Source organism: Megalobrama amblycephala, linkage group LG18 (genome assembly GCF_018812025.1).
Source record: "Megalobrama amblycephala isolate DHTTF-2021 linkage group LG18, ASM1881202v1, whole genome shotgun sequence".
NCBI lineage: Eukaryota > Metazoa > Chordata > Actinopteri > Cypriniformes > Xenocyprididae > Megalobrama > Megalobrama amblycephala.
Genome location: NC_063061.1, coordinates 21219899 through 21237583, shown reverse-complemented (window position 1 = coordinate 21237583; position 17685 = coordinate 21219899). Strand labels below are relative to the sequence as shown.

The 17685-nt window shown below is 37.1% G+C and overlaps 1 protein-coding gene across 1 annotated transcript; it reads left to right on the top strand.

The window, feature by feature from the left end:
- Positions 1-5882: 5882 nt before the first annotated feature.
- Positions 5883-16946, top strand: lhx5 (LIM homeobox 5). The gene is made up of 5 exons (XM_048166915.1): positions 5883-6908; positions 8926-9149; positions 11357-11634; positions 14698-14863; positions 16023-16946. The coding sequence occupies exons 1-5, from the start codon at positions 6736-6738 to the stop codon at positions 16385-16387; spliced, it is 1206 nt and encodes a 401-aa protein (XP_048022872.1). The 5' UTR covers positions 5883-6735; the 3' UTR covers positions 16388-16946.
- The last annotated feature ends 739 nt before the right edge of the window (positions 16947-17685 follow it).

Sequence of the window (17685 nt, the reverse complement as noted above, 5' to 3'; positions counted from 1 at the left end):
TTTGTATGACATGAAAGTGACTAAATGATAACAGAATTTTCACATTTGGGTCAACTATTTCTGTAAAATAGTGGTCTTTCACACCAAGTGCGTGTTGCATTGTAAGCCTGGCTTATAATAACTTCCATATTACTATATATTACTAAAGTTTTTGCATACATGATGATGCTTACATTGCAAAGTCATTAAAGGAATCATTATTGATGTACAGAGTTATATACTTCTACATTACATTAGGTGAGATCTGAACTTTAGCTTAGGTTTAAAATATATTGTATTTTAGTTTAATGCATATTTTAATAGAGCAATAGGTGGACCCTTTGCGTTAAGACATTTGTATTTAAAAACGATTCCTGTTTTTCTCATTTTAATCCGTCAACCATGGTTCAGCTGTTTTCCACCAAACTCGAACTGTTTGTTGGCTGTTAATAAGTTTCTTGGTGTTTTGGTGGATGTGAGAGACTGTTGAAAGTGTGAATGTCTGTGTGTATTTATACTCATCAGGACAGGGGTTTCGCAATGGTGTTCTGACGGTAGTTTGGTGTTAATGGAGAGCGCTTTGATTAGAACAGATAAGTGAGATGGACAGGGCTGTCGATAAAAGGCCCTGTGAGAATATGTGTGTGTGTGTGCACTTACTCCACTCAGACAGATCAGCTCTTCAGAGAAGTCTTGCTCCATAGATGCAGAGTCCTTCCTTTTCTAATCTGCATTCACATGTTTTTCTATGTGAGAATTAACACGCATGTGCATGCCTGTAAGTAGCGGCCCCCCTTTCGCCACCCCACCCTGTGGTGTCCGGCTGTGTGACGGCTCCCCTGACAGGCAGCAGTAATGCCCTCTCTGATCTCTGTGAAATTGCCGGGCTGCTTTCAGCAGCTGAGGACTCGCTAGAGACAAACCGCCTTTTAATTCCCAGCGCCAGAGGTGAGAGAGAGGGAGGCCCCTGGGACAGCTACCAATCAACCATCCATCACACTGACCGACCCCCACAACCGCATCCCGGCTCGCAGCCCCCTCCAGGCCTACCCCAGCCTGCTGCCTCAGCCCTGGGGAGTCATGTACCCCTTTGGTGGATGGATAGGGGAGGCGGAGGGATGGAAGGGGGTCGCAAATCGGAATGCTTCAGATGCCTGTTCACCTCTTCTCCCTTCTCCTACCTTTCAAGACTAATGGCACTTTGGGCCGAGAGTGTGTCTGTCTGTCTGTCTGCCTGCCTGTGTGTGCGGTGGACTTGGTGGATTGTAGTGTGGGGTAGAAAACATGCTGAGATGGCTTGGCCCCTCCAGGCTAGTTCTGGCAGTGAGAATGAAGGTCTGTGCAGGGGAAGTGGAGGTGTGCCACTCACTGCAATGTCTCCAGGGAGACATGTTTTGAGTGGAGCTCATTTCAAAGTGTGTATGTTCATGTCTCTCATGTTCTTCTGACTAATTACATTATACCTTTCCCACTGTGCATCTTTTGCTTTGTGTAAGTTTTTTTAAATGTTTTTTTTTTTAAATGTTACATTATTAAAAATGTTTTTTATATTATTTTAGTACTTCATATTTAATTATATTTTAAAATTGTTTAATAATTATTATATTATATTATATTATATTATATTATATTATATTATATTATATTATATTATATTATATTATATTATATATAGAGTCTAGAACATTATGTATATTTTCAGGATTACATTTTGGAATATATACGCTTTTTTTTGTAGCGATCAGAACCATTTTGAGTTCCACAAAAGACCTTTCAGTGAACACTGGTCCCACTTTATATTAAAGCGTTAGTTCACCCAAAAATGAAAATTATGTAATTTATTACTCACCCTCATGTCGTTCCACACCCGTAAGACCTTCGTTCATCTCCGGAACACAAATTACGATTTTTGATGAAATCCGAGAGGTATCAGTAATTTAACCACCACTTTCAAGGTCCAGAAAATTAAAGACCATGTGACTAAAGTGGTTCAACCTTAATTTTATGAAGTGACAAGAAGAGACACAAAAGAGAGGATATTTTTGAATAAAGTCGTTATTTTTATTTTGTTTTTGAGCACAAAAAGTATTCTCGTCACTTCATAAAATTAAGGTTGAACCACTGCAGTCATGTGAACTATTTTAATGATGTCTTTAGTACCTTTCTGGACCTTGAAAGTGGTGGTTAAGTTGCTGATACCTCTCAAATTTCATCAAAAATATCTTAATTTGCATTCTGAAGATGAATGAAAGTCTTACGTGTGTGGAACGATATGAATTTTAATTTTTGGATGAACTAACTCTTTAAGTGTATGTAACTACAATGTACTACATTTGCATAAATACTTTGATGCAATGCACTTATTACATACATGTTTTTACATTGTACTTATATTTTAAAAATGCTTGCATTTAATTACAGCTGTAATTAATTTCCATAATTGTGTCTGTAATTACGCTGTTGACCCTTCCCTTAACATTTAACCCACCATTAAACCTACCCAAACCGCCAACCCTGTCCCTAACCATACCCGTATCCCACCTCAATAGCAGCAAAAGTGTTTTTGCAATACATGAAATACAATAAGTACATTGTACTTGTACTTGTACTTGAACAATTTTTATGTAAGTGCATAGTAGTTAAAGATGTCTAATATAAAGTGTGACCGAACCATTTTTTTCTCAGTGTGAAAAATATTTTCCAAATGACGTTTTGTGGAATGTAAATATTCCATGAATGTTAAAGGTTCTTCATGGAACCATCATTATTTCTAAGAGTGTTCCTAGTATTTATGAAATACATTCTGAGAAATATGTGCTTATGTACATGTTCTCTCCCTCTCTTTCTCTTTCTGAATTTGTTTGTGTGTTGTTTTCAATTATGATAATAATAGTTTGTGTGTATATGTGGAAATGTCCACTAAGTAAAGCATGCACAAATTAGGCCCTCTAAACACTTCTGTCTGTAAATTGAAAACAGAGTCGTTTTATCTACTATGCATGTATTCATGTCTTGTTTATGCAAAACTCGAGAGATCACACTTGTATGATATCTTTGATAGACACCCAAAGCCTTTGAGACCGATAATAAAGACATTTGCCTTTAAATGAATCACTTACAACAATATTCTGTTTTTATCTGCTTTGAGTTGGAGTTTTGCAAAGGTTTTTGGACATAACATAAATATTTCATTTATTATTTTAATGTTCAGAATAATTATTCTTATAATAATGTAATTATGATGACACTATGTTATGTGATATAAAGAAAGTTGAACATGATTAAGAAAGAGAGAAGTAAATATAAGAATCACTATCAAATCAGTGAATAATCCATAATAACTGGTAACACTTTACAATAACATTAGTTAACATGAACTAATAATGAACTGCACTTATACAGCATTTATTAATCTTTGTTAATGTTAATTTCAACATTTAATACATTATTAATATCTTGTTAACATTAGTTAATGCACTGTGAACTAACATACACAATGAACAGCTGTATTTTCATTAACTAATGTTAACGAAGATTAGTAAATACAGTAACAAACAAATGTATTGCTTATGGTTAGTTCGTGTTAGTTAATATATTAACTAATGTTTAACTAATGAAACTTATTGTAAAGTGTTACCACTATTTTTCCTTAATTCACCAATTAAACGGCTGGTGTTGAATTATCAAGGAGTTAGTGTATCTTAAAGAGGACAATCTGGACTTGTTTAGGTGAGTGGCTAGTTAATAAGTAGTAGCCTAGCTAGTATTTGATAATTATAGGCTACTTATGTTCGTATCATGCCATAATAATGATGTAATGATCAATGAGTCAAATATATTTTCTACAAACAATATGCGGAAGTAAACAAAGGGTGGTGGAAAAACATATATCGCAAATAATAATAATAATAAAACTTCGCTCAGTGCTAGTGCTAGCGGTGCTAACTGTGCTACTGTATTACAGCCTAATCGTTTCGCTCCGAAAATTACATTTACTTTTAATAAATTAAGCAGGCGTCTAAAAACCCTTTAAAATGTCAAAATACTTTTATGATATCTAACCCTCCTGAAAGTCATTGTATAATTCACACACTGACTGGATGCATTAGTCACTCAGAGCTCAAATCCCTCCCGCTGTTTTCAGCACCTTGGACAGTTCCTCAGCCTGCACAGGTGGCTCTTCGTGTTCCCGTTTGTTTGTATAGCAGACTTCAGTCCCTTTCTAGTGCCTCACAGCACTGTGGCCTATTGATTAGACGTAGAAGAATAGACTCTCAATAACCCGTTTCCAGTCCCAAATGTTAGCTTTCCCATGCATCAAAAGATAACGCATTAAAACAAAGTAATTTGAGACTGAGAAGGGTCTGAGTCGCTTAAAATCAGATTTTAATGAGGTGCTGCGCTTCTATACTTCCACATTCACATAGTTTTGGCTGCATATGTGTGTGTACGCACAAGCTGTGGGCTGATTCGCTATTTAACCAAAAAGACTCGACAAGGTTAGGCCAGCCTGTTAATGGCTCTTCTGTCAGGGCGATTGTAAACAGATGGCACCTTTAATTTTAGCATTTAGCTATTTAAAAATATGCAAATGACTGGAAGTAGCCCAGGCGTGCATTTCACTCATATTTGCTTATTCGCGGAGGGTAACGTCAGGGGGAAAACTGAGGATTTCTTAAATGGGAAGTCAACAAAACAATACTTAGTGAGAAAATAAATAGCGTGCATCGCGAAGGGATTAGAAATGTAAACGAAGCCAAACTCGCTGCCGTTGTTGCCTGCCAAGAACAGCGGGGGTCCCGAAACTCGCCCTTGGCTCTCCTTTTCTCCAGCATGCAGCCCACCGGCATCCCCTGACTCCAAATATTACCAAATGCTATTTAGTCACTGCTTAAGCCCTGCATGTTGTAAAAGGATTATTAATTTTAGGGGATAGATAGATAGATAGATAGATAGATAGATAGATAGATAGATAGATAGATAGATAGATAGATAGATAGATAGAATATTTAACATTTATAATTTTTAGTATTATTATTAGTGTTATGTTTTGTTGTTTTACATAGTCCCTGGCATAAATTCTGTGTAACAATGGGCATAGCTTTGGTTACGGTGTTTGCGTTCGCTTTCTAATCCCATACACTAACACAACTGTAAACTATGTCCTATTGTTTACATGGAGAGAGGGAAGCAGGTAGACAGACCACGGGTGGCCTGATCCGGATTTATTCCAGTGATCACACATGCCTGTGGCTTTCAGAAACCGTGAAAACACAGCACTCTCTGACAAAATGCCGCACAATATGTAATGCTAATGTATAGGGAAATGTGGTTAAAAATACCATTGGTTAACAATAACAATTTTAAAAAAAAGTGCAGCAATTTTAATTATTTTATTTTAATTGACGAATTCAAATATATAATGTCTTAGGAAATTCATGGGAACATACGCAACAGAATACCTAACCTGTAAAAATAAATATATAAAAATAATAAAAAGTTTAAATTTAAACAATAGTATATAGAGTCATTATTGAAATGCAGTCTCTAATTCAGCAGAATAAACTAGAGTGTAATGTTTGCATTTCCACAGCTAACAAAATGATTACCTGGGTAAATATTTAAAATCCCTTCGATTTGTGGCTACTTTGTCAAACTGCTGGGCGATCCGGTACTCGCTATTGATGCGAGCCAGTATCTTAATCCAGTGCATTTCCCTGTAAATAGCTTTATGCATGAGAAAAGAACGGGATCCCCCACCGCGCGCACAGATCACTCCTTCAGAATTAAGACGCAGTGATGGCTATTTGGATTTTCTACACTTATTTTCTTTAGACATCGTGCAAAAGACGTGCAAATTTAAATAGTGTCTATAAATGTCTACGTTTCCAACCATTTCTTTATTACCTTCTGGTATAGCCATTGCCACTAGATTTTCACTCTGAAATCCTGCACTAATTACACAGAAAAAAAGTCATTTTCGTCTTAAAATTAATTTCAAAAGTCTATAAAGAAATCGAGCAGCGTCTTCCAGTCCAAATGTGCTGTCCAGGATCCAGGTCTAGGTAGTGAGGCCAAAACGCAAGGCGTCTAACTAAATACAAGTGCACTTTTTTTTCTGATTTCAGTAGTAGAGTCCAAGTTGCAAATTCGGTAGAAAAAGAAAAAGAAGGGGGAAAAAAAACAGCACGTCGACGAAATAATTAGCTTTACTACCATCAGCCTTTATAGACGTTTTACCAAACCTAAGGTAGACCTTCGGAGGCAATCTGAGAGTGCCAATATTTAAACCCGTTGCCATGGCAACTTGTCCGTGATTGGCCACCGCGGCGTAAGTACAAGAAAAAACGTCATCAAATCTGAATACGGATGCGAGAGGCTCCCGCGAACTGGAACAGAGTGATGTAAAAAGTGTCAGTGAGGTGAGTGGACACAAGCAGGTGGATCAAGAACCCCAAAACAAGAGGAAAACTTGGAGAAGCCTTTTTGTTAACAAACTCTCTGCAACGAATATATTTATGTATTTTTGATTCAGTGGATTTCTGGATGCCGACAGGTATAATGCATAACAATCACGTCGGGAGTGTTTACCTCTAGGCGTGGTGGTGGAGACTCTTTCTCAAGACGGAACATTTGCTCTGCTGTAGCCTCCCTCTCCAAGAAGCCAAGACGTTGCTCCGCACCGATTCGTGTGGCCCCAATCCGAGGCGCGGTGCCCGTTTGGGAAGGTCGGCTCTCGGTCCCCTCCAGGGCGGAATGATGGTGCACTGCGCGGGCTGCGAGAGGCCCATTCTGGATCGGTTCCTCTTAAATGTTCTCGACCGTGCATGGCACGCCAAGTGTGTCCAGTGCTGCGAGTGTAACTGCAACCTGACCGAGAAATGTTTCTCAAGGGACGGAAAGCTCTATTGCAAAATTGACTTTTTCAGGTAAGATCTGCAGCTGCTTGCATTCGGGCTGCCTCACCTCGTCAAACTTCTGGACTAATCCTCATTTGAAGAATGTGTCATGTAGGATTTACCTACCCTTGTTTTCCTCTTATGTGGATGAGTCTCAATTTGTGGATTAACCTGCCTAAAATGTGTAATGTACTGTTAAACCTTTGATCCTCCGTCGTTCATTAATAGCTTTTGATTGATGAGCCATTCATTGCTTGTTGTATTCACACGCTTTCCTCTTGAAGACATTTGTGCACATCATGATTGTGGAGAAAAATATCTCTTCGCGATAACACGTTATTATTATTATTATTATTATTATTATTATATGCATTTGATGGAGCTTTAATTTGAATACTCATAAAACAGAACGCTTTATATATTTATCCAGAAACGAAAATATATATAGGCCTATATATTTTAATATATATATATATATATATATATATATATATATATATATATATATATATATATATATATATATATATATATATATAGGAGATGCAGTCATTTAAATTCAAATACACTCCAAATTGTATAGTAAAAATAGCCAAGATCATTTAAATAGTTCGTTAATAATTATGAAACGTTCTAATTAATATTTAATTCGCCTCGTTGACAAATTATAAATAGTTAACCAAACGTGAATTAAATCATATAATAAGCACTAAATTCCTAACAGTTTCAAAACACCTGTATTGCGTATACCTGTAATGATATTGTATTCTCAGAACAGGCCGCTTGTTTATTTTTATTAGTCATTAATTTCGCTAAATGAGTTGTGTCAGGTTTCTTCTAGTTTACATTTCCCTGAGCTATTTAATGTCATCCAGTGTTTAAGCTTTCATATGTGCCATTGTTATCCCAAACGGCCTTGACCATCACGTTCTATGGGGCCCATCCAGCTCGGCGCTTGAATGTGGAGCCATTAGTGGGGCGAAACAGTAATCACCCGTAATGCGTCCATTTGTTGTGTAAGTAGTGTTATGGCCTTTCACTGGGAGAGATGCATTTGAAAAGCGCGAGAGCGACTCGATACCATAACAAATGGGAGAAGATTTAGTGCATTAGTGTTAAAATAAACCCGAGGGGAGAAACAGAAGGGAGTAGTGCGCTCGACCGGCCTGTATACCTGGTCTTTCCCGTCTCGTTGTCATTGAAATATGAATTGAACAAACTGAACGTTCTCTAGGCTAAATTATTTCTGCCTCCTTTTCGATGAGAACGGCGTTGGCGCAGATTAACAATTCAGAAAAGAACAAGAAACATGTAATTGGCGGATTATCTCTCATTTCATGGGCTGAATGAATAAATAAAAGAAGATCAGGTTATATACCTATTCGTAGATGTGTAAATAAATACGCTGTTGTCTCGCTTTCATTTTAAAAACAACTCACACTCATGCCAAGGAAATTATATTTCCTAATATATAGAATTTGGCTTTGTTATCTTGCTTAATCCCATAATATCACTTCATATGCATGTCGACTTTATCTTAAGCTTACTGCCAAATTCCTTTAGAAATATTCAGAGTTGGTTTATTAAAACGCTAAATCAAAAATATAGATAATTTGATGCACAGCAGTGACTTGAAATTATTGTGTTGAAGTATACACAATAGTAATATTTTATATTATTATTTTATGATTTAATTTTCAAATTACTATGCCTTATAGCTGATACAATGAGTGAAATAGTGCGTTATTTGTTATTTTAATCGCATATGACAGTTCAATTCACAAAACACACGCACAATGTAGACAATATTACACATAATGCACAATTATACTTTAAATAAGTTGCAGTAAGGTCATTAAAAAGCTCCCGGTGGAGTCTCAAAATAAATAAACAATTATTGGCACAGTATGTAGTAGTAGCAGTAGCTAATATCATCAATATCCATTGCGTAACCTTTTTTGTGTTGATCATTAGGTTTAATATGCTACGGTAATTCGCTTCTTTTAAAATATTGTTTAGTTTTTTCCTTCTGTATGTCTCCTTACAGACGTTTTGGTACGAAATGTGCGGGCTGCTTGCAGGGAATTTCGCCCAGCGACCTCGTGAGAAGAGCGCGCAGCAAGGTGTTCCATCTGAACTGTTTCACGTGCATGGTGTGCAACAAACAGCTGTCCACGGGCGAGGAGCTCTACGTCATCGACGAAAACAAATTTGTGTGTAAAGAGGACTACCTGAGCGCGAGCGCTATCAAAGAGGTCAATTTAAACTCAGGTGAGAGAGACGAATAGAGCTGTACACGTGTGTGTGTGTGTGTGTGTGTGTGTGTGTGTGAGTGAGTGAGAGAGAGAGAGAGAGAGAGAGAGAGAGAAAGAGAGAGAACATTTCCATCTCTCTGAAAGAGTCTGACTCAGTTGTTTGAATTATGACGTGTCGCTCTTTTTCATTGGGTTATTCAAATTGCATTAAAATGGCAATTCATATAAATGACTTGATTACTTTAAACAGTTTCAGTTTCAACTAATAATTTAGATATTTAAAGTAAAAATGCCGAGGTGGTGTAAGACTAAATTATCTGAAAGAAAAGTTTGGTTTAAGTACTAGGCTACGTTTTCCCCCCCTATTATTATTATTATTATTATTATTATTAATCAGTTAAGCAGTTACTTAAAAAAAAGAAAAGATGATTAATAGTAGCCTAGCTATCAATGTCAATATGGCATAACCATCATGGAGGAAGCCATTTTGTTGTCATGTGATGTGAAAACTGAGAGGACACCTTTAGACCATAACAACTGTCAAAGTCATTACAAATATAAATTTCAAGTTTTAAGACGTTAAAAATTAATGTAAAAATGAAAAAGTTAAAAAAATTAACTACCTAATATGAAAATAGCGAACACGTGTCCAAGAACGATATTTACAAATATTTTACGTGATGGTTACACCACATGACATTATTCATCAAGTTTTTTTTTTTTTTTTTTTTTTTTTTTTTTTGTGCAAAATTGTATAGACTTTATTTTTATTTATTTATTTGTCAAATTTCTTAAGACGAATCTGTTGCAGAGAAACGCATTCGTTTTCCATTAAAATTTCCATTTTTATTAACATTTAAATTTGTGTTTGTTTGTCATCTAGTTAGTATATATTTTCTAACGTACCGTACGTATCTTTCTATTGTTTCTAAGATGTAAATGCACATTAACAGAGCCCGTGTGCTGTATTCAAATGTTAAAATCCATTGAAAGAAAACGATCAGCCCAATTCAGAGGTGTGTTAGTTCACTATTTACTCGTGTCCCCATGACTGTGATGCTCGCGAGTGTTCAGAATCACGGACAGGCTGTTTGTTTCCCAACACACAGATGACATTATTATCGCCTCCACTTGTGGGTCAGTGCTAGTCCAATTAATTTAACAGCGACTGAGTGCTTCGTCCAGTCGATTTAAAAGGGACGTACAACACTCAGATTCATTAATGCAGCAAATGGTCTTTTGAAATTGGTGGCGTGCTATTTTTACACTAATCCTTATTTTGAATGACTTATTGCATATTTGTAAGATAAGAATACATCCATCCAAGGCCACAACAAGGATAATAAATCGGTTATTGTGTTGCAAATATCGTGTTATATTTAAGCAAAATTGTGTTGGCTTTTACTTTTTTAGAACAACTTATTTTAGATTTTTTGAAACAAAATGTAAATAAAAGTAGAAATCGAACAGGCCTATAGTAAAATGATTTCATGATAGTCCATGTCCGCGAATATGATTCTGTCAATCCATTGCAAGTTGAGGACTCTTTTGGTTTGTTGTTGTCCACCTATGGAGAAGTGTCCATAACTCATTCTCCTCAGTCCATGCGTTCTTGTCAGATAAACGTCTGTAGTCGTATATCCCCGTTCCTCAGACAATGACAAGCTGTTATCAAGCACAGCAGCCTGTCCCAAGAGACAACCAGACTTAATTCCTCCGATATTTTGCAGAACTGATTCACGTGTAGACCTCTGCTTGTTTTCTTTGTTTCATTTTTTTTTCTCTGAAGGCCTCAATATTTGATGGTCTTGCGTGAAGCACACATTCAGTTTTAACGTAACATTAACCAAACATTTACCTATATAACCTTACTGCTACTGCTAAAAACTTTATACATGAGTCAAATTAGTGCCATTTTGTGTAATCTTTGTGTCCTGAAAGAAAGTAGGCCTACAACCCCGCATGTCTGGACAGCCATGATATTTGTAGTTTTTTTTTAATGTGTTAAATTGACGTTCTATATCAAATACAACAAAAGCTGATTCAGATGATAGCCTATGATTTAACATCCATTAATATGATCACAAATCACATTATAAGAACGATTTCATATTCTACTGTTATCTCAAGAGGATAGTGATCGTGTATTATAGTGATCATTAGGGTAAAAAAAAATCGCAATGAGTCTAATATGTCCCTCATTGGTCCTTTAACATACTTAAGTGTCATCGTGTACGGACCGGAGTTTATCGCCTGATCTTCCGGATCCGATCCAGGACGACACGAAGGAGACGGACAATTCGACATCTTCAGATAAGGACACTAACAACAACGAGAACGAGGAGCAAAACTCGTGCACGAAGCGACGGGGCCCGCGCACCACCATCAAGGCCAAACAGCTCGAGACTCTGAAAGCCGCGTTCGTGGCTACGCCGAAGCCCACGCGACACATCCGCGAGCAGCTCGCGCAGGAGACAGGCCTCAACATGCGAGTCATACAGGTAAGAAAACACTTGGATTTATTTATTAATATTTATTGGCCCTATCCATTCTGAAAAGAAATTTTATAAGACATTTCTTTAAGATTTTAAACATGTCACCTCGAGCTACATTAAAATGATAACTTGTGTCAGGTTAGGAAATGACAGTTGTTCCCCATCGGGATTGAGAACTACTGGGATATGGTTAGGATATGGCTGTTCTTAAAGTTTATTTAGCCATACTGACCTAGAGCTCAAGGTCATGACACTACAAGTAGCCTACATTTATACAAAATAATAATAATAGCCTAATAATAATGATATTTCTACAAAGTTTTCAGAAATCATTTCAATAATCAGTTGTATACTGTACAAAGTCATGGTTTGACAAGGTTGACATTTTAAACATAATATCTCACTGACAAACCATACAAAATAAAGTGAAACAACATTTTAGGACACTTTAAACTTCTCCTGGAAGTGCAGGATGATGATTGCATGTCGGAGTTTATTTTATACAATTGTACACAGTATAACAGTTAATAATTTTTATTGCACACCTATTAATAGTAAAACAGTTAATAAGTTCTATATGCAAATAATTGGTTTGTCATATTTGTAGCGTAGGCTTCTAGTATACATAAAATATGACAAAAATACAATTATAGGTCGGAATTTTCACAGTTGTAAAACAGTTAATTAAAATCGTTAATGGATTTATATCAGGTAGTAGGCTGTGATCAAAAAAAGCAAGTTAATGTCAGCTACATGATAGGCTTGTCAGTTCCTGCTGAGAAAAAAATGACTGTGAAACAAAGCTCTTCTGACAGCAAATACAGCCAACTGTTCTTACTAAATTTAAAAACTTTCTGTTTATAAATTTATGAGGTGAAATTTAATTGGAGAGGTGTTGTTTGACAAACACAGCTATGCTAAAGTCCAAGTAAAGATCAACACCATTAGTGAGAAAGAGTTTTCCATAATTTTTCAGTGAAAAATGTCAAAAGTATTTATTCCTGAAACATATTTAGATATATTCTAAAAATATCGATTACAATTTAGGAGCTTTGTGGAAAGGATGACGTGATGATTATAAATTTAATGAAAATACAGAGCAGGGATTTATTAACAATAAAGACAAGAGCACATTGCCAGGTCCATATAAAAATACCTACACCTTTGTTCGATTACCACCAGTTTAGTATAGAAAGGAACTTGATTCTTGATCTCTGATGACTAAAGTTATCCACTCACAGCTCATCTTCATGCGTCACTGTCATCATCAAGAAATCGCAACCCTCTCTGAATCCCAGCAAGGCTCAGTGCTTTGTTTCAGAGCCAAAATGGAGACGGCCTTTGCCACACGTCCCTGTTCATTTGTTATGTGTTAAATGTGGATTGCGCTCTGCGCAGGGAGCCCTCCAGAGCCATGCCGGTTCAGCAGCATGTGTGTGTAATCCCTAAGCAACGCTCACTCAGGAGGAGGCAAAACATTTCCATAAAAATGTACCAAACAGTTAGCCGATTGTTCTCAATAAGCAGGTGTTGCCTTTGCTGAGCATGGAGAGGAATGCTTAAGTGGTTTTAGGTAGAGAACATGTTTTGTCTCTCTAACACTCTCAATATAGTCTCTCTCCCCTTTTCTCTTTCGTACATGGCAGGATTGTGCCTCCAGAGCAGACTAACTGTTGTTAGCATATATTATGCAGTGGCAATGCAGATTCAGGCATGAATGTGTTACATTGAACCATCATGCATAACAATGTCACCTTATGCCAGACATTTTCATATCATTCTCTACTCTTTGTTCCTGCGCAAGCAGTTTATATGACAACGGTGTGAAAAACGGACCTCGTGGTGTTTGTTGAAGCATATGGTTGTGATTCTTTAGACTAAAAGTTAATATCTGAGTTCCACCAGCACAGTGGTACATCAGATTGCTTTGGTTTTACTAAAAGATTGAAACAATGTTCGACAGTGATGAGTCTGATATTGTATCTGTCACACGCTGTTATATCAAGTCTATTTGTAATGAGCTGGCGGCACCGTGATCAAACGATAGTTGTCAGCACCGCAGCGTCTCAGAAATTATGTGCGTGCGTGCACAATGATGAGGGGCCGGTGAAATCATCTCAGCATATTAATTTTTCACAGGAAAATAAGTCTTGGTTATCTATTGCATTGCAGTTCAGTAGCATTTTAGGTCTGACAAGACTTATTTAACAAGTTCGGCCGGATAAATTATCATGTGTTGGTTGGTTCTTTAATTAATAGGCTGAGCTGTAAGATAAACATGAAAACTAGAGAATATTTGTCTATGTGTGCCTGTTCTGCTGACATCATTAGTTTTGATGGGAAATCATCGTGGTCATAATACAGAGGCTAACTTTGGTAACTCTCTTCATTCGTTCTCTTTGGTATTTGGTTCGTTTGGTCACATTATTATTTATATAATGACTTTTCAAAGCTTAGTAAATGTTAAATGTTCAGTGTTAATCTAAAATATTTTCTGTGTTCATTTAAATCATTAAGTTGTTTATGCGTTTCTTCAAGCAGATGTGTTGCTAATGCCATTAAATCAACAGGATTGTTGCTAGTACATAACTGTCTTTTAGACCCTGTATGTAGAGTCTTGTATGTAGTTTTCCTTCTGCAATGGCTGGAAAAAATATGACCGTTAAAGGTACAGTTCACTCAAAATGGAAATACCACATTCTTTGTTCTGCGGATGACAAAAGAAAATGTTCAAAAAATGTATTTGTCTAAACAACGAAAGTCAAATTGTTTAGTTGTTTGGACCCCTTGACTTTCATTGTATGGACAAATCTGTTCTTCAGAATATCTGTCTTTAGGTTTCACAGAACAAAGAAAGTCCAACATAAGACTAGTTATGATGAATTAGTTTAGTTTAGTTGTTGTCCATGGTATGATTACTCACAATGCACCTGGACAAACAGTTTTCTTATATGTTAACCATTTTCTAAGTGCATAAATCAGAGGAATGGGCAATGTACAATTATGCGAGGAAGATCACGTACCTCTGTGAGGTAATTACACATTTATAATTGTGGCTTTGCCCTGTAGGTGTGGTTTCAAAATCGGCGGTCTAAAGAACGGAGGATGAAGCAGCTCAGCGCTCTTGGTGCTCGACGACACGCTTTCTTCAGAGGACCTCGAAGAATGAGGCCACTTGGAGGAAGACTAGAGGACCCTGACATAATGGGCCCGGGAGGATACAGTTACTATGGAGGTACATAAATGCAAAGAATGTTCTGTCAATACACATTTACACACAATAACATGTTCTGTCCCTCAAACATGTTCGCTGTAACTTCAGGGCTTTTCTCTTGCCTTGAAAGCACAAAGACTCTTACACGCAGCTTCTCTACCAAGATGCTTCAGCATCACCCATTGTTCCTCAGAGCTTTAACACCGAATCCAACAGCCATGTTTTTGTTGTTGTTGTTGTCGTCTTTTAAACATCAGAGCATAATATAAAAAAAATGAGGATTGCACTGGTGTTCATTGTAGAATAGTGCATTGGGTCCTATTCACGAATACAGAGAAATCAGATGGAAAGGATCCTGAAAACCATAAATTGTGTGCGTTACCTTTTGTGCGACATTCCAGCTTGGTCTTTTTGATCGGATTTGCACATGCACACTCACATAGCTGGTATCTGATATGCTAACAGGTATTTGGCAAAGGTGCAAGGCTGTGTTTTCGACATAGCCATACAATCAGAATTAGGTCACCAACCATTCTAGAATTAATTGGAAAACTGCACGTTTCAAATCCCTCAAACAAAGCATACATTTCCAAAGCAAAAGCTTTCCAAACATGGGAACAGATAGACATACTGATCTCTGGAGGTCTGGCATTGATGATTCGACTATCTATCACTCAGCGAGCAAGTGGCGTTTCTTTATAGTAAAACGTCTTTTGATGATTGATTAGCACATTAAAGTATCACAACTGCAGGAAAAAAATAATGGAATTGGGGAGGAATGTTAATGACTTTCTGTAGCACTAATTATATAGGCCAATCGCAAAGGTATGACTGAGCGAGAGGATGGATATGCAAGGAAAGATGAAGAAACATGCCTCTGAGCTCTCCTACGATTTCCATGTTTATTTACATCTTCTTTCCTCACCTTTCATTATAGTATTTTCATTCATTAAAGCATTGTCTTTGTTAATCTTTTGGCCATAGCCAAACTTTTCTTACACATCCTCTCAGAAAAAGAGAAAAACAGATGAAATTGAGCATCAGATAAAAGTATTACTTCTTGTGAGTTAATTAAATGTCAAGTCATTTAGTCATCAACTCAAAAAAGCCATCTTTTTTTTTTTTTTTTTATAATATCAGAAGCAGTTACTGAATGATCTCTTTTTTTTTTTCTCCACAGAATACCAAGGTGATTACTACGGCCCTGTGGTCAACTACGATTTCTTCCCTCACGGACCTCCTTCCTCGCAGGCACAGTCTCCCGCTGAGTCCCCTTACCTCCTAGGCTCAGGTTCAGGAGCCCTGGAGGGCGGCCCGGTCTCTGCTCACCACCCCTCAGACGACCAAAGGTTCACGGACATGATCTCCCACGCAGACACCCCCAGTCCCGAGCCAGGCATGACCGGACCTCTCCATCCCAATCCACAGGGGGAGGGTGGCTTTGCAGGGGGTCCGAGTCCACCCTTCCCCCTGGCCAACACCACCAGTTACAGCGGCCCCATGTCCCATCCTGGTCAAGAGATGGGGGAGAACACTGTTTGGTAGAACAGAGAGGTGGTCTGGGATAAGACTCTGAACTATGGACACAGAGGGAGAATGATCACCTTAGTGCTCTAGGTTTCTGAGGGAGGGCTTATTGGCTGTTCATGGATCAGCGCAAACCAATATTTGGACCAGAATCCTGAGAGGTGGAAAGACATCAAGCGCAAATGAGTACCCTCTCCCAGTTTAGTTTCTACTGTCAAAGGATGTGTATTGTCAGTGGTCATCTTGACCAATCACATTGGTTTGATTCCGTTGTTATGGTTTCCTGAGTTCAACTACGACAATACCAGATGTTCGTCCAAGGGGTTTTCTACTACTTTGACTTACATATTAGCAAAAGTTGTCAAACTGCATTTGATGGTCAGAAGTGAGCTAGTACTTAAAGGTAAATCCATTTTCATCCTCACTTTGGCTTTAGTTTCTTCCTTTTTTGAGATACTGAGGCTCAATTTGTTCAAATGTTTTCTTTTCTGTCTTAAAACTGGTCCATTTGTAACATATTTGGTTCATTCATTAACCGATGAATTGGTTCATTAAACATTTTGATGAACACTCAGTATACCTGTGTTCTGATGAATCTATGGCTGCCAAAACACGCTTTGCACTAATCGCATATCTGATTTTGATACGTAATTGGACATTCAGGTTCACTGAATCAAATAATACAACACATGCTACACTCAAAAAATGGTGGGTTAAAAACAACCCAAGTTGGGTTGAAAATGGACAAACCCAGCGATTGGGTTAAATGTTTGCCCAACCTGCTGGGTCGTTTTATTTAACTCAACTATTGTTTAAAAATTACTGTATTGCTTGCTTAAAATGAACCCAAAGTATGTTGTAAATTAACATTTATTAATATGTTTAATAAATTAACATTTATTAAGTTTAAAGAATAACAATTAAATGATAAACATTTATTAAATTGCTTATTATTAAATGTTCACCTTTTAAATATTTTTGTTGCCTCTAGTAATTACCTGATTTTTAATTTCCAGCTTATTTTGGGTTCATTTTAAGCCAGCCATATAGTCATTTTTAAATAATAGTTGGTTTAAATGAAATTACCCAGCAGGTTGGGCAACCCCACAAAACAACCCAATTGTTGGGTTTGTCCATTTTCAACCTAACTTGGGTTGTTTTTAACCCAGCATTTATTAGTGTATTTTTTTACTTGATACAGAACTATTACAGAACCCAAAGGTCACCATTTTCACACCAACAACTGAACTTCTATAACCAAAAAGTTGATGTTAAGTCACTGTAAATCTATGGTAAAGTCTAAAGGGTTAAAATGA

Excerpts from the sequence above, each read along its gene's own strand:
- lhx5 (XM_048166915.1), top strand. The coding sequence starts at position 6,736 with ATGATGGTGCACTGCGCGGGCTGCGAGAGGCCCATTCTGGATCGGTTC. Across the intron at positions 11,635-14,697 it reads TCAACATGCGAGTCATACAG|GTGTGGTTTCAAAATCGGCG; the intron begins GTAAGAAAACAC and ends TTTGCCCTGTAG. Across the intron at positions 14,864-16,022 it reads AGGATACAGTTACTATGGAG|AATACCAAGGTGATTACTAC; the intron begins GTACATAAATGC and ends TTTTCTCCACAG.